The sequence below is a fragment of the Phyllostomus hastatus genome, unplaced genomic scaffold (genome assembly GCF_019186645.2).
Source record: "Phyllostomus hastatus isolate PE091 unplaced genomic scaffold, TTU_PhHast_1.1 phas_scaffold_216, whole genome shotgun sequence".
NCBI classification, from domain to species: domain Eukaryota; kingdom Metazoa; phylum Chordata; class Mammalia; order Chiroptera; family Phyllostomidae; genus Phyllostomus; species Phyllostomus hastatus.
In genome coordinates this window covers 23505178-23530163 of record NW_025334018.1, presented here as the reverse complement: position 1 = coordinate 23530163, position 24986 = coordinate 23505178, and the positions used below count along the sequence as shown (strand labels likewise).

General features: G+C 50.4%; 5 protein-coding genes and 1 non-coding gene across 6 annotated transcripts; 2 read left to right on the top strand and 4 right to left on the bottom strand.

Annotated features, from left to right (window-relative positions):
* Positions 1 to 1349: 1349 nt before the first annotated feature.
* On the bottom strand, positions 1350 to 7189 carry LOC123833494 (ubiquitin carboxyl-terminal hydrolase 28-like). The gene is made up of 4 exons (XM_045861751.1): positions 7177 to 7189; positions 4633 to 6850; positions 3143 to 3231; positions 1350 to 1465 (listed from the first exon to the last, which is right to left on the bottom strand). Exons 1-4 carry the CDS (start codon positions 7187 to 7189, stop codon positions 1350 to 1352), a joined length of 2436 nt encoding a protein of 811 aa, XP_045717707.1.
* On the bottom strand, positions 3954 to 4165 carry LOC123804867. The gene has a single exon (XR_006783218.1). It is a non-coding gene; the product is annotated as a small nucleolar RNA U3 (small nucleolar RNA).
* A 4118-nt stretch (positions 7190 to 11307) lies between the features above and the next one.
* Positions 11308 to 11758, bottom strand: LOC123804798 (histone H2A type 1). The gene has a single exon (XM_045817278.1). It carries the CDS (start codon positions 11708 to 11710, stop codon positions 11318 to 11320), a length of 393 nt encoding a protein of 130 aa, XP_045673234.1. The 5' UTR covers positions 11711 to 11758; the 3' UTR covers positions 11308 to 11317.
* A 273-nt stretch (positions 11759 to 12031) lies between these two features.
* On the top strand, positions 12032 to 17628 carry LOC123804800 (histone H2B type 1-C/E/F/G/I). The gene is made up of 2 exons (XM_045817280.1): positions 12032 to 12439; positions 17430 to 17628. The coding sequence occupies exon 1, from the start codon at positions 12051 to 12053 to the stop codon at positions 12429 to 12431; it is 381 nt and encodes a 126-aa protein (XP_045673236.1). The 5' UTR covers positions 12032 to 12050; the 3' UTR covers positions 12432 to 12439; positions 17430 to 17628.
* A 2759-nt stretch (positions 17629 to 20387) lies between these two features.
* H1-6 (H1.6 linker histone, cluster member) lies at positions 20388 to 21026 on the top strand. Its single transcript, XM_045817271.1, has one exon. The coding sequence runs from the start codon at positions 20388 to 20390 to the stop codon at positions 21024 to 21026; it is 639 nt and encodes a 212-aa protein (XP_045673227.1).
* A 2974-nt stretch (positions 21027 to 24000) lies between these two features.
* On the bottom strand, positions 24001 to 24352 carry LOC123804812 (histone H4). Its single transcript, XM_045817293.1, has one exon. The coding sequence runs from the start codon at positions 24344 to 24346 to the stop codon at positions 24035 to 24037; it is 312 nt and encodes a 103-aa protein (XP_045673249.1). The 5' UTR covers positions 24347 to 24352; the 3' UTR covers positions 24001 to 24034.
* Between the last annotated feature and the right edge of the window lie 634 nt (positions 24353 to 24986).

Genomic DNA, 24986 nt, shown 5'->3' with positions numbered 1-24986 from the left:
CCCTCTCAGTGGGTTGAACAGCATTGATTTTTGCCACACGCCCCTGCAGTGTGACCCTTTTCTTTCAGTGATTCAGAGAAAATATCCAGTAAACACAGGCTCACCAGCAAATTAAAGAGGATTCTTTCATGCCTATCAGCCAGCAGAGACCAGAACCTTGGGACCAAGTGCTCTTTGAGGGTGATCATGTGGCATTGAGTCTAGAAAAGGAGTGTGGACTATAGGGGGGATGTACTTCCCAATTCCACCCATTCCTGCAGCAGTGGCCAGAGGGCAAGTTTTATGTAGAAATTCCGATAACCACAGGCTGGCGTCTGAAAAGGCTGGGAGCTGGGCGCCAGGCTGGGTGCTGGAATGTTACCACGGCTAGGGAGACCGGACACCTGCCTCCCGGAATAACGAGCAGAGATAAGTAAGAAGAAACCTGGTAGTAAGATCTCAGGCTGTATTTTAAGGAATGTGAGGAGGATGGGATTTGGCATGAGAAGAAGGCAGGTTACTTTTTTGTATTCTGTGCTTGAAGTTGCAAACTGAACACATGCACACTTTAACCCTTTACACACAAGTTTATAATGGTTAACAATCTCCTATAACCTCACATAGTGGGGCTTTGATTTCTAGGTGGTAGACACCCTCTCTTCCTAAGTATCTACTTTTTTCTCTTTTTATTGAGTTTTTTTTTTTAATCTAACACTACCCCATTGGATAAAAGGCTAAGTGTCTGCTAATAAATTGCATAAATATTACCAGAACAATTTCTCCAAAGTTTATGACAGGGACCATTGCTCCTCATTCTCGGCAGTCCTGGGGATTGCTGGGTCAGTGGTGAGGAATGGTGTCCCTTACGTGCATAACAAACTACTGCAAAGGTTAGCAGTTGTTTTCTATGTCCTCCCTGCCCCTGCCTGGTGTCCCTGAGTGAGGAGCACAGAAGTTTAAATTCCAACCGGCAGACAAACCACCTATAATAGAGTCTGAAGCTTACTTTGCACAACTGCTCTTTTCAGAAACCGACCCAACTCTAAGTAGATTGTAGACATCATTAATCCTGAGACATGTGGGTTCTTCTCCTTTTGCCTGAACTACTATAACCGAACCACCCCTGGGGTCCTACCATTTGCCACCCATAGGCAAAAACTCTGGAGACAGAGTTTAGCAGAAAGCAAAGGAATTTTATTTAAGGTACACACAGCATAAAATAATAGTGGGTTTATGCCCCAAAGCCCTTTCCCTCTAAAACATCCTCCCCCAAAAAACACCCTGCCACCACGTTCTGCCAGCTCAGTCCACGTTTGCCCAGGACCTCTTCGTCCACAGAAGGACACTGTTCTTTACAAAGTGCAGGCGGCTTAGTTGGTTTCCAGCCAGTCTGGTCGTGGGCCTCCTTGGGAGTCTGAGTCCGGGTGTCCCACTGGTGGAGCACTGTCCTCCTCCTCCACGGCTGCCCTCTGGTGCGCTGGGGTGTCTGGCCGGGCAGGACCCCTGGGGCACAGCTCTGGTCAGCAGTGCTGCTGCAGCATCCGGGTGGGGGAAGGGCATGGGGCTTGTCGCCTGCCCATGCCACTCCCCAGGACAGCACCCACCAGTCTGCCAAGCCCTGTCCCGCACACTGGTGTGGTGGGTCCCAGCCCTTCCCAGGCAGAGCAGCAGCGATGGTGGGACCTGCTGCTGACCGGCCCTCCCTCCCCAAGACCACCACACAGGCAGCTGCAGGGGAGGGGTATGGGGAACGCTCCTGCACCACACAGCACCCCCCCCACTCCCAGGGAACCTGAGCACCTGGTGGCCGACCAGCCAGCCAGGGTGGGGGAGAACAAAGCTCAGTTTCTGCATGCTCTGCATTTCAAGACGACCCCCTTAATACCCTGCACAGATTAAGCAGATGGGAGAGTGTGGCCCTTCCATCTAACCACTACCTTAGCTGTAAGCATTAGTCCTACATGTTTTTCTACTGAGTTATACATATTTATTTTGGTTGCCGGGGTAACATACACATGCACACTTCTCAGTACTTCTCAACCCCTCCTCCACTGCACAGGGGAGGGGTCCTGTTACAATCCGCCCCCCACCTAGTATCTGGACACTTGTACTCTTACAAGGGGAAATGGACGACGGTCTCATTCTTCTGTAACTACTTCCTGCTTGTCAGGGTCGTAGTCCTACCTACCACTTGGTCCAGAAATCCCTAACAAAGGGGGGTCTGGAGTGGAAGGAAGCCTTTATACGACGGAGAAGATCTTGCAAAGTCCAGGTCAGGTGGTCGCCCCTGGAAAACAGTGTGCGTGATGTCCGAAGGATGGCATTGCTGAACAAGTTGGCAACCTTGCTGTATTCTGGAGGCAACAAATTTGGCAAGAGAGTTAGAAGGCACAATCTGAACCGTAACAACTACACGGCAAAGGCAGAGAGTAATTCTACAGTGTCCCCGGTTAAGAAAGAGTGGCTTCCTTGCAGGGAGGTGTTCAAGGAGTGTCACACCTGACTGAAGCCCTATTGCCCCCTATTCTCACATTAGGCATGGAGGAATATGCTGAGATCTACCTGTTTAATGCTTCTGAAGCCTTTCTACTTGAACTACTAAGGCAGAAAAGGAGACCAGTTACAAAATAAAGCTGAGAGGCCACCCTATGCTTCACTAACTCAGCCATCTAGTCCGGTCAAACCACTGCCTCTCAGGAGGTGCTGATGCAGGTAAGATTCTGAAGTGAGGCTTTTTTTCTCCAGACTTTGAAGACAGCTGCACTAAAGTCTGATGTTCACGACTGAGCACTGTGATTTTCCTCAAAACCCAACTCCTCTCCCTAAGATCACCCTCGTTGCCCTAAAAAAGACCGCTCGTTTTTCAATTTTGCCTTATTGTTTGCATGAAAACAGCAAGAGCAGCACTTGGTCACACAGACACTCCAATCTGCTTTGCTGGAACTCACAGGAGAACCTTTCGATCGACCCCTCGCCAGCTCTCCAGAGCACAGACGGGAAGCCCCACACCTGCCCCACAGCTTGGCCTGAAGTACCTGTCTGCATTCCTCAGTCCTTGAAGTGCTCAACGTGTCTTAAGGTTCCTCCTTGGCATCTTTCAGAAAAGCAACCTTCGTTCCTTCCCTGGAAAGACTGCCACGAACCACACGACAAAACACGGTACCAGGCTGCTTCTTCGGTGGGCTTTCATTAGCTTCGAAAGTCGATCTCAGGTCTCCAAGGCTTTCTGGTAACAGCCAGAGCCGGGCATACCTTCTCCAGGCATGACGTTCCAGTCAAAGTCTCCGTTGTTAAAACCATGATTTGAAACTGGTCTTATTGGTTTCATGCAAAACAAACTTTATGTCATTATTCATTAAGAATGCCAGAATCTGGAGGGATCAGGTAGGGAGAGAAAGACAAAGGAAAAAAGGAAAATCCTTGTCCTTCCAATAGCCACTAAAGTTGCATTTCCATGTCTTATGTTTTCCACTATTTCCTAATTTAATGTAAAATCTTAATGCTTATAAATCTTAATGCTTAATTTAAAAACACACACAAAATCTAAAGCAAAAAAAAAAGTTTCAAAATAAAAGGTGGGGTGGGGGGAGAGGCTAGAACCAGCCTCAGAATCTTGTCTCACACCATCAGTTACAAAGACAACGCCTGAAAGGTCCGAATGGCACAAAGCCACCGTGGCAGAGACATGTTCTTGCCCACTAGTGCGTTGTCCACTGGTCTCCTGGCAGTGGTGAGGTGACCTCTCACTTCAGCTGGACTCTTAACTGGCACCAATGGCAGAGACAGGGGATCCCCGATATACAGAAAACAGCAAAATTCCCCAAACCCCCAAAACATCAGAAAGAAACAAAATACAAAATCTAAAGCAAAGAATAACTGGACCTAAGCACGGAGGTTTCTCTCCTTTAAAAAAAAAACTTACAGCTTTCCATGGCCTTATGCAACCTTCACAAACCTTTTTGTTGTTGTTGTTTGCCACACAAGACAGTGCTCTCTCCCCCTTACTCCCTCAAAGGGAAAGAAGGATCATCAATGGCAAGTGGCAGTTACCGAAGCAACACCAAGAACCGGCTTCACTGGCAGGAGAGAACACCCCACCTCCTCCTCATGGTTTTGGGGGCTCTACACGTTCAGAGAAACTTCCCTAGTAACACACTACAGAAATGGTCCCTGCAAGTATAGTCTTCACAAACTTTCTGAATTTTCTATACACAGCTTGATACATGCCTTCTGCAAACTTCATAGACTTTTCTCACTTAGGAATAACCGTGACTCCCTTTCAATCCCTGTCCTTTTAAATGGTGGGAAGGACCACATTAAAACTCAGTGTCTAGGAGCTCCAAGTCCCCGAAACTGCAAACACATTCTCCTATGCAAACTTACTTTTCTTTTTTTTTTTTGGCCACACTAACATTTAAATTTGCTTATAATTTAAAAATAATATAGGAATAACCAATAAATGTGAGACAACGCGTTTCCACTTCCCAAGCCCAAGTAAGGAAATGGATGGGTTATAAGTGCTACTAAGGGACTAATGTAAATATATTAATACATAAAAACTGACACATAAAAACTTAGGAATTCCCCAGCATTTAACTTTCTGAGACAGAGGCTCTTTGGTCTCCCATTCCTTGCTAATAGGGCTGGGAGTGCTTCTCGTGGGTTGCCTCACTCCAGACTGCTCCCACACCACTCTTCCCATACGCACGTGTTGTGTTTGCAGTGGTCTGGGAAGGCTGCTCCACGACCATCGCAGCATGCCCGGGCAGCAAGCTGCAAACCCCGTAAGAGGCTCCTGGAGGCTGTTGTGAGGCAGGGAAGTCCTGCGAAGCCGGACTAGCAGAGAGCTCCATTTGAGAAATCTTCCTGGCCTGCTCTTCTTCCCACTCCTCTATCTCCTGCTCAAATCTCCAGTTATCTTCCTGAATGTAATGCTTAAGTTCATCAGATAGAGCTTCTAATTCTCCTAGCCTCTCCTCTGATTCACTTGGGGTCGCCTCTGCATCGGAGTGGGGTGCCCGGTCCTCAACATACATCAGACAGTAAGCACTGGCGTTTCTCGAGCCTCCGTAGGAATCACTTTGTAGTTCTTCCCAGGAAGATTCAGTGACGTAGATGTCATTGTACTTGAGCCAGACTTGCCTGGATTGATCGTAGATGTAGACCCAATAGTGTCCGGCATCTGCTTGTCCTTCATGAACGAGAACTGCGTGCAGGCGATAGGGCACCTGGCTGAGCAGAGGGTCACAGTACATCTGCCCAATATCCCGGGTAGTGTTTGCAATGAAATTCTTCACATCCTGTATATCTTGCTCAGTCTCACTGCTCAGCTTCTGAGGACCGGTCTCGACGTTCATCTCACCTGTGACTGTACAAGGCAACGGTTTTGCAGGCGCTTCCCCAGAGGACGGGGAAGATGTAAGGGGCTTATTCTTTGTGGGAGACTGGCAAAGAGGATCTTCAGAAAGAGTACCTGCAGCGTCCGGAGAAGAGCTTCCTTCACCTGTCCCTGAAGAGGGTGGTGATGTCACGCTGCTGTCACGTTGAGATGTCTCGTCCAGGAGTGGGACCTGAGCAGGGTCCGAGTCGTAGTTCACGTACTTTTCCACCTTTTGCTGTAGGACTTCTATTTCCTCCTTCAGCTTCCGAATGCACTCTCTCTTGCTTCGGACAAGATCTTTATTTTTGTACATGTATTTGTCCATATAAATAACATCAGAAAATTCCAGCTTATTGTGAATTTTCTCAGGCTGACCCAGGGACTGATTGAACTCGAATCTTGAGAGTTCAAAAGTCAGCACTGGAGGCAGTTTTGTGAACCAGCTCTCCTGTCCGTTCTCCACTGGCTGATTGGAAGGGAGCAGCTCAGCGTCTCCTTCTACCACAGCCCCATCCAAACACTCCTCCAAGTTGCAATAGCCGTTTACCTGAAGGGGATACAGGCCAAAGGTCTCACTGATGGAAAACGGCTTTCCTTCACGGACCCCTTCAGTGAGGACGGTGCCGTAGAATAGCCGCACCATCGGGTTTTCGGGGTTGCTGTTGGCATCGACCCCCTGCTGGAACGCGTCCTCCAGCCAGTCCAGGAGCTTGTGTGTAAACTCACTCACGTCTTGCTGCTGCTCCTCCTCCGCTGCCTGGAATGCTCCCTTCAAGATGTTCAAGGCTGAGGAAGGGTCCACAAATTTGCGATTCGATCCCATCATCAGAGCAAACAAACGCTGAAGCTCTTGCATGAACACCGCATTCCTCTTCTCTTTCTCGTCGGCACAGTTCTCGAGCGCGTTCTGCGGCACGGTGTAACTGAGGACGAGCCTTCGGAGCTCGGGCAGCTGGAAGAGAGACTGGATAACAGCACTGAACCAACACGTATTGCCAACATTTTTCAGTCCAACTGGCCAGCCATCAACTCGCTTCCAATCACTGGGATTGCGGTTTTCCCCCCAGATTTCTAAGTGCCTTCTCTTTGAGCGTTTAGCTTCTGTAGGCATAGCCTCGTGCTTTCTATTAAGAATCTTTCCCCCGGCTTGACATTTGGAGGAATTCAGCAGACTCAAAGCAACAGCAGCATCCATTTCATCTTTGTTTTTATGACTAAGGCCTAATACTCTGGCAAATGCCTTTTTGTTGGTGGCACTGCCCTTCTCTTCCGGTGGTTCGACAGCAATGGCATCTCGCACAGGCTCCCTGACTCTGTCACTAGTACGGCTGCCCGCTAGAAGCCTGTCAGCACTCCTGGCCTGCAACCCTTCGTAAAAGAAGGGAGAACCGTAAAAGCCCCTATCTTCACTCTGCTGATCTAACACCATTCGGTAGCCGGAGTCACGGCCATCTGCTGCTCCCGCCATGTTGTCCTCCTGGAACTCTGTCGCTGTAGCGGAGAGGCGCCAGCCGAGCCTTATGGGACACCAGGGAAGAGCTCTTCCTCCTACTGATTTCCTGGCTCCTGGGTTCCGGGCACTGAAACTTTCCTTTGTCTTATGATCAGAGAGGAGTTTGGAGGCCTCTTCCTTCCTCTGCAACAGCAAACGGTTCCCTGCTCTTGATGAAACCTTATTATGCAACGAAACAAATGCCCTAACATAAGGGATCTCGTCCCATTTGCCTAACTTTTGGCAATGTAGGTTCAACTGCATAATGGTACAGTAATTTAAGGAACCATTTACGGGCCATTTTTCCCCACCGTCTAAAACGTACGTAGGCCATACATTGTTGCAATAGTAAATCAATTCACCTAAAATCTGGCCTAGTGGGCTTCCTCCAAATCTTGAAATACTACAGTTCCTGACGGCCCGGAAGTACAGGCCCACGAGTACGAACGCAACAATACCCCAAGCAAACTGAGAACATATAAACACAATCAGCATAGGCTCCATTATTCTAAATCAGCACACAAACGCAACCGATCTCATAGTAATTCGCGAGCAATGACCTCCCCAAAACTCGGCCAGTTATCACCCCGACCCAGGCCCCGGTATACGGCCCTAAAATCTCAAACGGTGCTTCCTCCTTCCCAAACCCTTTGCCTTTCCACCTGCCAGGGGGTCAACCTGCCATTAGAGTCTACAGCGCCCCGTTGGGCACCATTACTGCAACCGAACAACCCGTGGGGTCCTACCGCTCGCTGGTCACAGGCAAAACTCTGAAGACAGGTTTCTTCGAAGTCTGAGTCTGCAGGTGTACTACTCGCCGCGCATGCGCTGGCCTCTTCCTTCCGCGCTAGCTCTCAGGTGCCTCCGCGTCGCCGGCGAAGCAGGATCCAAGCAGCACACCTCCGGTTGTCAGCGCTGTCAAGGCTGCTACGGCTTCCTTCTGAGGGACGGCCGCGGGGCTTGTTGCTGGCCACACAGCTTCCGAAAACGGCACCGACTGGGCTGCAAAACCCCGACCCACAGGTTGGTATGGTGGGTCCGAGGTCCTGCCTGGGCTGGAGTGGATAAAGCCGCAGCGGGAACCGTGGCTGATGGAGAACCACGTAGGTAGCTTTACGTACCAGGGGCAGGTCCGGGGCTTGCCAGTGGGAGCGCCGGGGGTCAGTGGCGGGGAACGCTCCCGGACCACACTGACCGCAGAAGGCTCGCAGTCTCGGGAACCTAAGTTGGCGGAGCGCACTGACCAGCCAGGAGTCAAGAGCGCAAAGCGCAGGACGTGTCCGTGCGCTGCTTTTAAAGATGGCCCCCATAATTCCCCACGGCGGAAGAAGGTGGGAGGGCATGTCCCTCCTGTCCAATTACCTACCTGTCCTTAAGCGTACATGTTTCTGCTGAGTCACGCGTGCGCATTTCCGGATGCCAGGGTGAGGCTGGCATACGTAATACTTGGCACTTCTCGACCCTTCCCCCTTTCCGTGGGGGGGGGGGGGGCGTGAGTGGTGGCGCAAGGTGGGAGCGGGGGTCCCCCTTTATACTACAACCCAAACAACTGTAACGTAAGAAGGCCAGTGAAGCTCTGATATTTTTTCAATATGGTGACATTGATGCTATGACCGAAAATTCACTGTATTTTGAAATCTTGTCATATTCTCATTTCTCTTGGAGTTATGATCGTACTTAATTTTCATAGATTTGTTTACTTGTTAATGATACAGTTTTCTACATGTAAATACAGGCGATGGTTCTCTTTTAGTACATCTTCTGGGGGTGCTCACCTCTGGTACAATATTAGGGCATGGGAATAAAATGGAAAGGGGAGAATTCTGGGGCTACATGTGAGCTCTTAGTCTCAATGTCAGTATGTACAAGGAATCTTTGATTGAAGTCCCAATACTTTCTAATGCACGTACATTATACTTAACAAAATATTTACCTTTATAATTTTAAGTTAGGATCAACAGATGACAAACACATGCTAACTTAAGTCTAACCTTAAAATACACGTAGTTGTTGAGATCTGATTATAAAACCATACTTGCAAAAAAGAGTTCAAATGAAACCATAAAAAATTGCGAGCAAATGATGGATGAAATAAAGGAAAAGATAGTGCTGTGCAGATTATTTGCAAATTTAAAAAAATTTAATAATTAGCGATGCTTCATCAAGCTGATTTGCTGTGTTTGGAACATACCATATAACCAAATAATGATCGTGCCTCTGCCTGGCATCTCAGTAAATCCCTGAAATCATCTTTTGCCTCTGGTGCCTGGGGCTTCCAGATATTGAAGAGCCTGGGTTTATCATTCTCATCAATTTTCCTCCATGCAAGTGATCCTCCTCAGACCCCTGGGACATGTTAGATAGAGACCTGCTCAAAGGCTGGAAACCAACAGAAGCTACTGAGTTTATTGCCCACTAAAGAACTTCCTCGTGTTTATTATATACCAGGGCCTATGCTGGTTTATCAACAATTTAACCTCATGGGGCCCTTGACCTTAAGGTTTTGCTGAAGATGTAACAAATGAATGAAATCAACATAGGTATCATTTGCTACTAAGTAGTCAAAGTTTTGATGTTGGTGACCAGTGGGGAGATTTCCAAGTCAAGTCTCTACTTGACTTGTGGGGTCTACAAGTGGGGTCAAGTCTCCCACTCGCCCCCTTGTTTCACTTGTCACACACTCAAGCAAAAGTGTATTGGCTTTCTTCCGCTTTTACAGTGCTAATACCCTTTCAAGATTCACTTCCAGCCATGTATGTATATGTTCCGAGGAGATCTCACCTTCTTCCTTTAAGTTCTTCACTGAGTTTAAGGTGCAGTTTGTAACATTTTGGAATGGGGACAAAGTCAACCTATTCCATGTAGAGATTTTACTGGTGTCATCGCTCTAGCAATAAGCTCTTTGGGACCATTAGTTATAGAACAGCCCCTTGTTAGAAGTACCAGCTTCCTGGTCTGGAGACTCAGACATGGTCTCTTCTGGTTTCTGCAGCTTTTACCCCAGAAGAGGAGAATGCTGGCCGCTAAGGGTGCTGGGTAAACATGTGCCGAACACAGTAAGGGCTTGGTGTCAACCATTCGTCTGGAACACCTGCTCTAACCTCTCGCATCAGAAGGTGAGAAAAGGCACAGAAGACATGGAGGCGGGGAGAGCCCCCACTCCTGGCCAAGCTCACACTCCTAGTAAGTGTTGGGGCTTGGTTTAAACACAACCTGGAAAGTTCGTGAAAACGGTCCTAAGAATCATGTAAAGCAATTCCCACCTGGGGATCCAAGTTCTCTAACATACGAGAGATGCTGGGTGGACCGAACCTTGTCCTCTCAGTGGACATGGACCTTGAAAGCCGAGGCCAGAAATTCTAGTTCGGTGATTCTCAGTCTGCTTGCCGATTAGAATCGCCAAAAACCCATCAGGAAATTCTAAAGAGGGGCCATCAAAGTGCTCACGTCCATGATACCCAGGACCATGCCTGCCAGTCACTTCTTTGGTTGGTGGTTGCAAGGCGCTGGGGGTTGGGAGGCATGGGGACGGGTCAACCAGAAATCCTTGCTGAGAGTCAATCCTGGAAAAGAGGATCCTAAGGACTTTTGCACAGTCCAGACCACCTCTTTTTGGGTTTGATGCAGCTAAGTTCCCGGATCCCTGGCAAGAACTCCTGTGGGGAAGCCCACGGCACCGCACTATTCCCTTTTCAGCTGCTTTGGAAACATAGGCATTAGAGCCTCTTGTAGTATTAAGATTTATATAAAACATAGTTCATTGAAAGTCAAGAACCCATTTGGGTTTGGAGCATTAAATAGTTAGTTGGTACAGGAATCTAAAGACACCCTTAATCTACCTCCAATTTACAGATGGCAAAACTGAGTATCAGAGGTTAGAAATTGGCCCTCATCTCATAATCCGTAAATGGGGAAGAGGTGCAATTCGGATTTAGATTCAGGCGACAATCCGAGCTCACCAGCAAATCACCGCCCCTTTCACCGCCCAGTTAGGCTTCAGAAGGTGTGTTGTCATTGTTAACGCGAGCCCAGAGCCTAACCCCCTCCGGGGAATAGGGCGGGGAGGTAACAGTCCCGCCCCGGAAGTTTGCCTTGCAGAATGTCAATCACTGGTAAGGTGATCTAAATTTAGAGACCACAATCCGACTCTGCAGTAACCAGGCCCTCCCCACAGCCAGGTCAGGTGACTGCGTGGAATGAATGCAGCGCCTGCTTCGTGAGCACGCTGACTCAGCGTTTTCTAGAGGCAGTCCCAATTTTAGTAAGACCCTGATCCTTTCCTAAACGTCTCATAAGTATTTTTACGTTGCCATACTTGGGGGCGGGGGGGAGGGGGGATGACCGTGCTTTTGTAGGTGTTTCTCCCTGTAACCTGAGTGTTACAAGCTCCTTCTTTGAGAGTGGAAGGGGCTCTGAAAAGAGCCTTTGTGTTTCAAACTGCTTAGGAAACTGAGATGTCTGTCAATTCACTTGCCCTTGGCCTTGTGGTGGCTCTCGGTCTTTTTGGGCAGCAGCACGGCCTGGATGTTGGGCAGCACGCCGCCCTGCGCGATGGTCACCTTGCCCAGCAGCTTGTTGAGCTCCTCGTCGTTGCGGATGGCCAGCTGCAGGTGGCGCGGGATGATGCGCGTCTTCTTGTTGTCGCGCGCCGCGTTGCCCGCCAGCTCCAGGATCTCGGCCGTCAGGTACTCCAGCACGGCCGCCAGGTACACGGGCGCGCCGGCGCCGACCCGCTCGGCGTAGTTGCCCTTGCGCAGCAGGCGGTGCACGCGGCCCACGGGGAACTGCAGACCCGCCCGCGAGGAACGAGACTTAGCTTTGGCGCGCGCTTTGCCGCCCTGCTTCCCGCGCCCAGACATTGGAAACAAAGAAAGACCGCTGAGGGGGGGGGAAAAAAACAGACGAGTGACTCCCCAAAACAGGTGATTTGTGTGAGTAGGCCGAATATGGCCGCTTTTATAGGCAATTCCTGGGGAGCAAATAGGGATGTTTGATTGGTTCAAAATAAATTCAGCCAAGTAGCCAATAGAAAAACTTTATTTCCATGCTTCATTTACATAGGTCAGCCCATGAACGACAGTCTTAGTGTCTGCCAATGAACTGAAAGGTTTTCTGCATCCCTTATTAGCATAAAGGCTCTATAAATACCACACGTCCTTCCCCCGTTTCATTTTACTCTTGCTTTGCTTACAAGCTAAAATGCCAGAACCAGCCAAGTCCGCGCCCGCCCCGAAGAAGGGCTCCAAGAAGGCCGTGACCAAGGCCCAGAAGAAGGACGGCAAGAAGCGCAAGCGCAGCCGCAAGGAGAGCTACTCGGTGTACGTGTACAAGGTGCTCAAGCAGGTGCACCCTGACACGGGCATCTCGTCCAAGGCCATGGGCATCATGAACTCCTTCGTGAACGACATCTTCGAGCGCATCGCGGGCGAGGCGTCGCGCCTGGCGCATTACAACAAGCGCTCGACCATCACGTCGCGGGAGATCCAGACGGCCGTGCGCCTGCTGCTGCCCGGGGAGCTGGCCAAGCACGCCGTGTCCGAGGGCACCAAGGCCGTCACCAAGTACACCAGCTCCAAGTAGACTCACAAGTAAGCGGCCTCTTAACCCCAAAGGCTCTTTTCAGAGCCACCCACATGTCCTCAAAAAGAGCTGTAATCAGGGAATCTGAGTGTTGGTTACAGAAACATACAGGAGTAACCCCCAGGGAGATTGTGGGTCTGAAAACTTGAAACTTCCTCAAAGCATCTGTGGTGCTTGTGTCAAGCAAGGACTTGGTAATGATGAAAAGAGTAATTACAATGTGTCAATCTAAAACAGGCTTTCACAGGCTTTTTTTTTCATTAAAAACATGGCATCATAATAAGGTGAAATATGTTAAAAAAAACACAACACAAAAGTGCAATTTAAAACACTCTGCTTTGAAAAACCAGTTTCCTTTGGCACCTGGGCAGACACTAAGGCTAACGTGGCATTGGGAGGGTCCCCGTTGGCACAGGGCTGTGCGCTGGCGTCTGCCTGGGCAGTGGTGCAGCGATGGCCTCATTAAGGCGGCCACGCAAGTGCGGGACTCCAGGCCTCCCCCTCCCCCACTCCTGACTGTTTCCCGTCCAGTTGGTGTGGATCGCCTCTGAAGTGTGTGTGATTCACTAACTCCGAATTTCTGTGCCTTCGGGCTCTTTAAGGTTAGAGGGGAGGGAAGGAAAATGCCTTTGTAAATGAGACTATTGTCAAAAAACGGGGTGGGGTGGGGGTTTGCAATGCCGGGATGAAACACACACTTCAGTTTCTAATCCTACTGAGTTTTTTTGTAAAGGACATAGCACTAGCAACCAGGCTTTCCCCCCAGTCTTAGAAGGAGATCAGGTTTTGCTCGTGCTCTCGGCAGCCGTGCTCCGGAGAGATCTCTGGTCTCCTGGTCTCGGCCCCGCTCTGTTTCCTTAGCTGCCCGTCACTTCCTTCTGTGGCTCTGTTGCCGCCTGTTTCAAATGTTGTTCCGAATTCAGTAAGCTCCTCCAAGTCTCAGGATCGGGAATGTTTCCTGTTTTGTGGATGCGATTTAACTTCGAGCAAACCGTTTACCTCACTAGGGAATTAATAAAGCCCAATGTAAAGTTAGATTTTAAATGGCTTATAGAAAGACTAAAAAAAATCATCTTAAAGTAACAAACTTAAATATTCAGAATTTTGGTGCTTTAAATGTGGTACGTTTTTAAATTGTAACAGAGGGAAAAGCACAGCTGTGATTTTAACTAGTTCCTTTAGTTAACAGGTAACATATGAAAAGTTAATAGGGTAATAAAAACAAACCACTCCACCATTGTAAGCCATTTAAAATTTAATTTACGGTGTATAATTTTCTAGGGGGAAATCATATTTCCAATCAAGATAACTTTCTGGACAAATTCAATGGCTTAATTTTGCTTTAAAAATGGGTCTATGCCTATACATATTAATGCCTTAATGAAAAACATTAGCATGTTGTTTTAGCTTTAACAAGTCTAGAATTTATTTTCTAAAACAAAATACTAATTAAGTTGAATTTATTATATTTCTTCCTCTAGGTTTCCTGGTTAGATGAGGTAACAACACATTTTTAAAAATTTTACAATTACAAATTAGAAATTGAACTAGAGTAAATTTTTTTAACAATGTACTTATTTATTTTTAGAGAGAGGGGAAGGAAAGGGGAGAGAGAAACATCCATGTGTGGTTGCCTCTCATGTACCCACCACTGGGGACTTGGCCTGCAACCCAGGCATGTGCCCTGACAGCGAATCGAACCAGTGACCGCTTGATTCACAAGCCTGTGCTCGGTCCACTGAGCTACACCAGCTAGGGCTGAACTAAAGTAAATTTTAATAGATAATTTCATTAAATGCCTTAGGTGTTTATATCACACATCACAAGGATTCAATGTGTCAGCTCAAATACTGAATTCACAAACCGAGATGAATTCAGATGAGCACTACATTGAGTATATTCATGCCTAGTCTTTGGGAACCTGGACAATTTCTACTTTGGAGGGCACAAAATAGGCATCGATATAACAGTTTGATTCAGGCGAGTCTCCTTTTTACACAGGCTGGAATGACCACGGAGAAACAGGCCACAGAACGTATAGACGCATTAGGGGAACAGGGGCAGACATGCTTGTTTTTGCCACTTTCAGTGGGAAGGGGATCTTGCACGTGGGCTTGTGGGCCAGCAGAGCACGTCCGCACTGAGCGCCTCCCAGTGCCTGAGGCCTGGGCCGGGGGCCCCACACTGTGGGCTGCTTCCTGAAGGCCTAGCACTCTACCGAGTGCTCCAGCTACAGAGAGGCACACTGTGCGCACACGGAAATGGCTACGCTTAGTCTGTTTGTGAGGAAGTTACTGTTGGTGAATGCAGTGAGTTGGGTGTACTATGTATTGTCCGATTTATGCTGACAATGCAGACTTTAGAAGTGATCTTATCATTATATGAATTCATCATGACATTTATCTAAGGTTTACTAGAATTGGCTGAGGAAAAAAACAAGCACTACCAGAAAGAGAAAAAACCTCAGGACTCAGATGAAACATCCAACATATTGCTGTGCCTTTGCTGAACTTGAAATCATTTTAAAATAATAATCTGTTTAACTGCAGTCAATTGAACTAATCTTTGAAGCCTATTCTTCTAATTAAGAAGAGCCAGTGAGCCCTGGCTGCTGTAGTTCAGTGGATGGAGCATGGGCTGCAATCCGAAGGATCCCCAGTTCAATTCCCAGTCAGGGCACAGGCCTGGGTTGTGGGCCAGGTCCCTAGGACAGGGCGCACAAGAGGCAACCGCACATTGATGTTTCTCTCCCTCTCTTTCTCCTTCTCTTCCCTTCTCTCTAAAAATGAATAAATAAAATCTTTGGGGGCGGGGGGAGAAAAGCCACTTAAATACTTGGAGTCCAAAGGATCAAATATTTCTTATTTGTGTCTGCTCTCGTGACTCTTTCACCCTCTTGCTCTCTGTAAATCCTTCCCCAGACCATCTCCCCACCGATGAGCAGATGTGGCAGAGACTGAAACCCACCCGGCCAAGCCCTGTGGGACACCACAGTGGGGGTGGGGGTTGCCGTGTGAGGCCTGGACGGCGCAGAGGCGGCTGGCCACGGCAGAGGCGCCGAATGCGGGCCACCCAGAGGCATCCTATTACGTATGCTCCCCAGCCAGTCCTGCAAGTTTCTGGGGAAGCACTCACTGATTTCTTTGAAACTTGTTCTCTGCGAGGACTGGTTGTCCACAGTGAGGTTTTTTGCTACTAAAAATAACGCACAGCCAAGATACCCTATTCCCAGACAGTCTGCAGGCCATCTTCTCCCCTGTCAGCCTTTTCGCTGGGTTGGGTGAAGCTGGCCTGTGACTCACACACCTGCTCACAGCACACAGTGTGCTGATAACTAGCTGAGAGTCTTGGACCTCCTCTGACGATGCCACCCCCCTGAGCCTGTGGGCGGCACTAATCATATGCTCATGAAGATGACTGAGGGATCAATGAAACAGCAGACATGAAACACGTACCAGAAATGGCCTCGTGCTCATAAAATGGCTGCACAAGAGTGTTCCACCCATGGTGAGGAAAGCGTAGCCTCTGGAACCAGCCCTTCGGGTTTTCCAGCTGCCTCACGCCTAGTTTGCAGGGATCCTGCCCCACCCACGCTCTGTGGCCTCCTTTGTTCCTCCCTGTCCTGTTCTGCAGCCAGATTTGCCCACACCCTGCCTTTGCTGGTTTCCTGCCTCCCACGTCTGCTGGAGCTCCGCCTCGAATTTCTGTGTTTTCCCCTCCTCCCTGCCTAGCAAACTCCTGCTCATTCTGCAGGCAGCTGCTGGGCCCTGCCCCTCCCCGGAGACCAGCCCCTCCCAGCTGCTCTGGGTAACTGCCACCCAGTCTGCCCTTGACTGTCATTACTTGTCCAGTTGTCACCCCAGCGGGCTCTGAGCTCTGACTTGGTCACCACAGCATCTGTCGGGGCTGTTACTGAGCCTGTACGCACTCGGTGAGCAAACATAACTGAATCAGTTAAATCATTCAACACATGTTTTTGAATGCCTCGCATGTACCACGCACCTTCACAGACATCAGTGAGGAAAATCACAGACGTCTTCCCTGAGAGCTGGGACTCTGGCAGAACACATGTAAAAACCTGCCGAGTGAGGGAAATGTCTGGTCTGTTGGAAGGCGAGCGCCAGGGAGAAAACACACAGGACAGGACAAGACAGGGAGGACGGGGGAGAGGGGTGTGGGAGCGCGGGAGTGCAGCGAGGAGCCGGTGCAGGGGGTGCCGACCAGACCACCGAGGGAGGGTCTCCGTGGAGCCAGCTTCTGGCACAAAAACTTTAAGACAGTTACTTGTTCGTAGAAAACCAGGTTTGTCTTTGCTTCTTTTTCAGCAGGAGGAGGAAAATACATTTTGTACTACTCCCAGAAGTAGACCAAGCATTTATTGGGGTGCATTTCCATCATATTTCCCTTTGACTTACTTAGAAAGGTGGGGGGAGTGGGGGTGACTGCACCTGCCGGAGGGATGAGCACCTGGGAGAAGGGCGGTTCCTGCCAAGTGCTGCAGCTGCTCCGGATGGGAGCAAGGAACTTGAACTCCTCAGCCATGCAAGGCCCTTCCTCTTTCCTGAGGAGCTGGCCACCCAGCACTCACCTGTTACTTTGTCTCCTCGGTGAAAAGCAGTAACTAGTTTACCACCTGGCAAGTTGCTACTTACCCGTCCATTGAGAGTTGCAGGACACGGAACAGGTTACAGTCGCCCTTTAGTGAAAACTATACATAGACTCAGTGCTGGGGGCGGGGTTATCCATCCAAAACGTGTGGCCCCTGTGAAACTGTATCTCCCCGAGCCTTCCTCGCCGGTAAGTCGGAGAGAACAATGGCGGAGTGTCGGAGATTCAATGCACTGGGGTCTACAAAGGGCTTAGAACAGCACCTGGCACCGACCACAGCTCAGGGCACACTGGCCAGCACCCTTATCGGGGCTGTTTGCAGAGTCGAGCACCATGTCAGGTATCCGATGGATTATAAAAGTGAATTAATCAATCTCTCTCTTTTTACAGGAAGAACAAACAAGCTTTAGATAAATCTTTTCCAACCACTGGTCACTGCTGGACACTGGCATCTCAAAACCCAAGAAAATAAGAGATACTAGAAGACAAAGACATTTTTAACAGCTGTGGAAGGATCACTAAGAACCTGGCTAAAACATCTTTTTTTTCCTTTCCCGAATACAAAAATATTAAATGTTCATTGTAAAAACTTGCGAAATGAGAAATATATAAAGCAAATGTAGATACCATTCCATATATACATATATATAATTTTCTAGAAACACGAGTTTTATAGATGCATTACTACTTGTGTATTGGGTTCTCTGTTATTGGCTGTTAAGCTTGGGTTTCATCCTTATGCATTAGAGGTCGTACAAACCACACATCTTTGTACAGAAATCTTTGGTTAAATATTTGATTCTTTGGGGGTGGCTGGACTGCTAGTAGTAGAAATACTAAATCGCAAGGCAAAATCATTTTTAAGGCTCTTAATACACATTGCCAAATTTTTACCCAGAAGGCCTCTGCCAACTTATAATGCCGACATAATACGGAAATGTCTGTGATACAGCTTTAAAATGTATGCAGACCCCCCCCTTTCTTTTTGAAGCACTGTTAACCTGATAGGCTGGCCAAACTTTTGGGGGGGCGAGTTTTTATTTATTTCATCATTACCGAGGGTAATTCTCCCCCGCCCGTGTTTTTATTGGCCATGACCCTGTAAGAAATAAACTGCTGGAAAATGATAGACCTAACTGTCACCATTGCATGGGGAGGCATTATATAAAAAAGTAAGTAGGACCTTAGACTAAGATTAAAAACAAACAAACTAGTATTTATCGGGCGCCTCCTGCCCAGTGCTCTGCTGCAGCGACAAGCTGACTGTGTTCAACGGACACCGTTTTTACCTGCACCGCGTCCCCTAAGGCCCCTGCACCCCCCTTGGAAAGTCTGTCTGCGTGCCGCAAGGACCTCCCGTGTGTCCCTCGTCGGCAGAAGAACTGCCCAGATTCCCAGGGAGACGCTCGGGGATCTCCACGAGATGGGTTTCCCCTGCTGACCCCTGGGAGACTCTGCCTTGGGGAGCAGAGTCACGTCCTGACCGCTCACCAAGGTGAGTTCAAGGACAAACCAAGACGCATCCTGGACTTTGTCCCAATACCTGCTGTCCCTCAGCTCTGCAGACACACCCACCAGCTGGGTCCTGGGTCTGTGGTCCCCACGGAGTTGTTCAGACCGGCGCCCCTGCCGGTTTCCCGTTACCTGAAGGCAGGAACTGTGTCTGCTTCTCTGTGTACTTGGGGGTGGGGGTGAAGGGCGGGGAGGGTACAGGGGTCGGGGGCTGAGTGAATGAAAGCAGAAGCAACGCTCAGTGCGGGACCCCAGCCGCGAGGGCGACCTGATTTGAGCCAACGTGTCATGTGGGAGATTCGCGCTCTCACTCCATCCTGAAGGGCCTTTCTATCAGGCCGCAGGGACCCCGGGGGGGGGGGGGTTAGTACAAACAACCCACACACCTTGTAGATTATAGTTAATTAGGTTGTGTTTGCCCGAAGAAGGGCCTCGCCTACCCGTTTTAGATGATCCTGTAACGGAAAAGCCAACGGGCGAAAGCTCTGCAGGCAGAATTCGGTGGGAGGGGAAAAGACTTTTATTCAAAGGCCCTAGTGTGAAACGACGGCAGGTTTCCGCCTCAAAGCCCGTTCCCAGCTGAAGAAAACCTGCCCGCCGACCTGCGCCAGCTCAGCCCAAGCCCGTGCCCAGACCGTCTTCCCCAACCCGCAGCACCGCCCTTTAAGAAACGCAAGGGGCTCAGCCGCCCTCCGGCCCCCGGTCCGGCTTCGGGCGTCGTTCCGAGTCGGCGCGCCCCGGCGGCCGGCTCACAGCGCCTGCGCCCTGGCCTGGCTGCGGCCCTCCCGCGCGTGCGCCCGCGGGCGCGGCCTGGCGGACCCGCACGTGCACCCCCGGCCGCCAGTGCGGGGCAGCCTTCCGTGCCGGGGGCCGTGCGGCTTTCAGGGCCCGCCGGCCGGGTTCCTGCCCCTTGGGCCCTGCCGGCCCAACGCCTGCTCTGCTCCCGGCCTGGCAATTGCCTGCACCGTTTGCGCAGGGGCGCCCGGAACCGGCCCGAACCGCGTGGCCTCCAGGGCGTGAGGACCCAGGGACTCGAGCCCCGCTGGCCGGGAAAGGGCGGGGAACAAGCCGAGCAACGTCCCCCCCCCTCTCCCCTTACACATCCGGACCCAATGCCTCCGCATGGGGGAAGCGTGCGGAGAGGTACTTTTCCTCGCCTGCGCCCAGTTGCCAAGGCAACTGCTCATGCGCAGTCCTCTGCACTCGCCAACCCTTCCCCTACAAGGTGGGGTGCGGCCTCTCCTGCCGCTCCTGGGGTTCCTGCTCCCTTCTGCCCAGCGGCTGGGCCAGACCCCCATCCCGTCACAACTCGACAATCATGTATCTCCGCAGCGAGACACCTTAGAGTGTTACTTTTCTTACATACATACACAGTCGTCCAAAAAGTCAGGGCATAGCTTATTTTTCGCACCCAGTGGAAGACAGCCGTTTGGGAGACCACTGAGAAAGGACGAGATAAGTCTCTTGCTGAAAATCAGTTTCAAATGTACAAAGAAAAGAGGGAACTTTGTTCTTCTCCTTGAATTTTGCTGAAAATCGAGGGCTTCATCGCATAGTTTTGGCAGGCTGGGCCATATTTTACTAAAACGTGAGAAGGCCTGTGAGACTCGGGTCTCCGGGGATCCCCCGGCAACAGCACTGGGTAGTTCTGTGCAGACGATCTTTTGTGGGCTTCGACTTTTGGGGGGAAAACAAACACAAATGCTCCTCCCTCGAGGGGCGGGGCTGTGCCCAGGTGATGCACCAATCAGAGCGCGCCCCGCCCTATATAAGGCGTGCGGGCCCCGCAGAACCTCACGCTTCCACTGGTTCCCAATTTCCGTTGTGTGTCCTGTGATGTCTGAGACTGCGCCCGTGGACCAGGCTGAACCCGGCCCAGCTTTCATGGGGAAGCCAGCAGTCAAAAAGCGAGGGAAGAAGCAGAAGGACGTGGCAGGAGCGAGTCGTAAGACTCCCAGTCTGTCTGTGTCCAAACTCATCACGGAGGCCTTGCTGGTGTCGCCGCAGCGGGCCAGCATGTCGTTGGTCGCGCTCAAGAAGACGCTGGCGGCCGCCGGCTACGACGTGCACAAGAACAACAGCCGCATCAAGCTGGTCCTGAAGAGCCTGGTGAGGAAGGGCACCCTGGTGCAGACCAAGGGCAGTGGTGCCTCCGGCTCCTTCAAGCTGAGCAAGAAGGCGGCTGCCCAGCTCACCAACGTCAAGGTCAGGAAGCCCGCGTCCACTAAGACCAAGAAACTGGTCTTGTCCAGGGAGTCCAAGTCTCCGAAGAGCGCCAAGACCAAGAAGACGACCCAGAAGCCAAGAGCGACAGCGGCTCCGAAAGCCGCCCGAGGCGTGTGGAAGGCCTCGGGAGCCGAGGGCAAGGCCGCGCGGAAGAGCCCCGCCAAGGCCAGGGCGGGCAGGCCCGCCGGCGGCAGGGCCGCGCTGACCCAGCAGAAGGCGAATTCCAGGAAGGCAGCACCGAAGAAGTGAGAGGCCAATCTTCAAAAAAACCCAAAGGCTCTTTTAAGAGCCACCCAATTAATATTAAAATGGCGTAACACTGGGGTTTCCTGGAAAGTTTGGCGCTGCAAGTCAATCTCCTTAGCTGACAACAAGCGGAGGTGAGGTGAAATAAAGGCTTTGTCACAGTATACTCGTATCCGCACAGTCCCAAAATGCTGGGTTGTGCACGAGTGAAGAAGAGTGTCGCATGGGCCTTTGTAAACGTACACGTAACCTGACTACAAGAACCCATGCCACGCGGGAGTGCGGGGTAGCTCGACCCCTAAACGTACTTGTTTTCACAGGTGTCATCTGCTTTGTTTTTACGTCGTGTCCTAACAGCTAATGAGGGTGTTAAGTCTGGTGTCTACGGACTTCGTGGGGATCAGAAATAAGTCAAGGTGTCAGAATATGATTATAGAGGATTTTTAAATCTTTCATGTTTAACAGAAGCTTAATTACACAGAGTGACTAGCCAGTAAAAAATCAAGTTTGCAGTTGTCGGAAGAATATTGTGATCCTCATTATTTCCAAACTTCTGTAGTTAAGCTGTGGTAAGCACATATTGCCACATTTTAAGAACTGGGGTTGATAATCTAATTGCTTTAAGGCAACTGTAGTTACATGTGTTTTACTTTTGAAGAGTGTATGGATTGGACTCCAGGGGCAGGAAAATGCTAGACCTACCATTTTGGGGGGAAGTTGGAGGCTGCTCACAGTGGCCGGGGTCTGAACCAAACGTTTGTAAAAGAAAAGCTGGTTGTCTTACAAAACACTGGTGGTGTGAGCCTGTTTCCCATTTTAAACAAAATGGGTTCATTTCAGTTTTCACGGAATTTGTGATTTAGCATTCTTATTTAAAGATCACTGGAAATATTAATCTCATACTGTTCATCCTGTTTCGGGCCTTGGCATTTTCGTGCAAAACGATGTAGTGCAGACTGAATTTGAGCACCTTCTACAGGTGACTCACTAGGACCTACCCTTTCAAAATTCCTGTCTATAACAGGGCCTCTGAGAAAAAAATTACATTGTATCCTGTAAGGAGAGTGACCACCCTAGCTTCAGTGTCGATGGAAGCAGTCCCCGGCCAAGTGCCTGGCTTGGATATGCTGTCCAGTTTCCCTCGGGGCGGGAGTTCTTCTGCTTTACAAATATGCCTCACTTGGCCGACGAGCAGTGGCTTGACCTGGGACCTGGAGACGCTCCTGTCACAGAGGAAAAGGACGAACAAGTGGCCTCATCCCGCCCAGTGGCCGCCGGCCTCCCAGCATTGCTCAAATCCTCTGGAAGCGGTCCCAGGACCCCATGCGCCGGTGCTCCCCCAGCCTTTTAGCACCTGGCACACATCGAACTAGAAACAAAGTTCTTTTCTCCAGTTCAGGGGGCTGAGATGAAACCTTTAGCCACAGAAAACCTGGCGCTGTAACCCTACCCTTCGCAGTTTAACTTAATTTTCCACCCACACCCCATGTTGTCCTCTGGGAGGTCGTCCCCAAGAGCCTTCATTCACGTAACCCCCTGCGTGTCAGGCCACAGGAGGAGACCCTCACGGCGCCAGCGCCGCCCAACAGCCCGCTAAATCCAAAGGACCTTCCTCGGAAGTCCTCGAAATGTACAAGATCCGATCATTTCTCTTATGGAGCCAGTTGTTTTATTGGCATAATTTGCTTGTTTTTGCTTTTACACTCCTTTTTAAAAGCATCTACTTTTGCTTTGTAAAAAAAAATTTCTCAATACCTCAGTGTGGCAAGATGCCATGGTTGAGTTACAGACTCGCACTGCAGAATGGTGCATCGCCCTTTCAGCGACCTCGTGCGAACTGCGAGTCCGAGTGATCCACTCAGTTAAGGCCTGGGCAACTCCCACCAGCCCTTCATGCGATTTTGTGGGAGGACCTAATAAGGGCCTTTGGCTTTGTTATAGAGAGGGAGTTTGTGGGTTCGATCTGAGGATATAATTTTTTAAAAAATCATAACCCTATTGTAGTGTTTGAATGGTCCATTAAAAAAATGCAGCTGACAGCAGGCAGTTAAAAACAGGAAGATGAGCGGGGAGTCAGGAAATATGGCGGGTTGGGTGCTAGAGACCCGTTACCGCAGGAGGGAGCGTCCCCTTCACGAATGCAAAGGCCATCCCGGCTCAGAGGACGTTAGAGACTCGGGTTAGAACACCGACCGCCTGTCCCGTAATCGCGGGTAATTTACAAAGTGCTTGGCCTCCGGCTTAGGGCGGGGCCCTGCCTGAGAAGGGGACGTGCTAGGCCGTGTATTCCAGTTTAGCCCAAACCCTGTTTGCGGTGACGAGGCTCAGCCCGCCCACTGAAAAGAACGGCGAGGGGTGAGAGTCCAAAGTGTGCTGACGTCTCCTGAGGTCGCTCAGAGCAAATATATCAGGAATTAAAGGCTAGCATTTGTGGCGATGTCGGTGCACCGACGTCGTCCTGGGTTCCTCTGGGCTGCTAGCTGTATCGTCGCAGACTTGCAACTGGTGGAAATTTCTGCTGAAGACCCCGGTCTAAGACCCAGCTTGGGGATGCTTCAGGAGCTTCGCCTGACTGGAAACTGCTTCTCGCCAACTAGGGCCGTGCTTGATCCCTTCCTGGACCTCAAAAGGCAGGTATCCTTACCAGAAACAAAAACGGAAAGAAAGAAAAAAAACACCCTAGGGATTTTAACTTTAGGTCTCCCAGCGAGCCGGGAACTAGCAAGGACCCTTCCCATCTGCTTTACACTGCCGGTCACCTCTGTAAGCCCCGGCTTCCTCTGCATGGGACGCGATGCGCACGCTCGTGGGTCCCTGCCCAGACTGGCTCAGGCCTGACGGGAAGGACCCACACTCCAGCCACTGCTGAAGAGTAAGACCCGCTGACTTCAAACCCACAACATAACGTTTACAGGACGGGAGCGCGAAGAGTGCACAGCTCTTCCGTAGAGAGAGTGGGCGGCCCTGAAAAGGGCCTTTGGAGGATAATTTAGGATTGTGAGGACGTTGACTCAGCCGCCGAAGCCGTAGAGGGTGCGGCCCTGGCGCTTGAGCGCGTAGACCACGTCCATGGCCGTGACCGTCTTGCGCTTGGCGTGCTCCGTGTAGGTGACGGCGTCCCGGATCACGTTCTCCAGGAAGACCTTGAGCACCCCGCGGGTCTCCTCGTAGATGAGGCCGGAGATGCGCTTGACACCGCCGCGGCGGGCCAGGCGCCGGATGGCGGGCTTGGTGATGCCCTGGATGTTGTCGCGCAGCACCTTGCGGTGGCGCTTGGCGCCTCCCTTACCAAGGCCTTTTCCACCCTTTCCGCGACCAGACATGGTTGCAGTTTCAACGACTGCTTACTGTTGGTACACTGCTTTAAATAGAATGTTGGCGGACCTGATTGAAAACACATGCCCTGTGGGGGAGGTGTTAAATTATGTCTTCCCGGGGGTGGAGCAAGGGGAGGTTATTAACATTTCACCATTGTGATTGGTCAGTGAGTCTCGCGATGTTGGGGCTGGAGGAGTGGGGTAGATTTCCTTGCAATTAAAACTGATTTCTCGCTTTGCACATTTTTTCCCCGTGCTATTTTGCATATTGGGTACAGGTGTTCGCTCTAAGACGCTAAACAAAGCGGTCCACTCAGTAACTAATAAATTATGTAATGGCCTGTTGCTGAGTGTGGAAATAGGAAAGGAGTGTGGATTTGTAGGTCCGGGGCTTCCCCTTTCCGTCCTTTTCCTATTCCTGAGTGAAAGCACGCCTTTTGACCGCCTTCTCCTCCGCGCGGGAGAAAGTGCAAGCCTGGCCCTGAGGAGCTCTGGCCCTAAAAGCCTTGTGTTTGGAAAGATGAACAGGTGGAAGAATTGCAAATTAAAACTGCTTCCTTTTCTTCTTTACCTTCAACCAAACATCTCCTGGCTGACACTTGTTTTGCAAAGCCTGCAAGCCTGGGAGCGCAGACCCTCTTTCCGG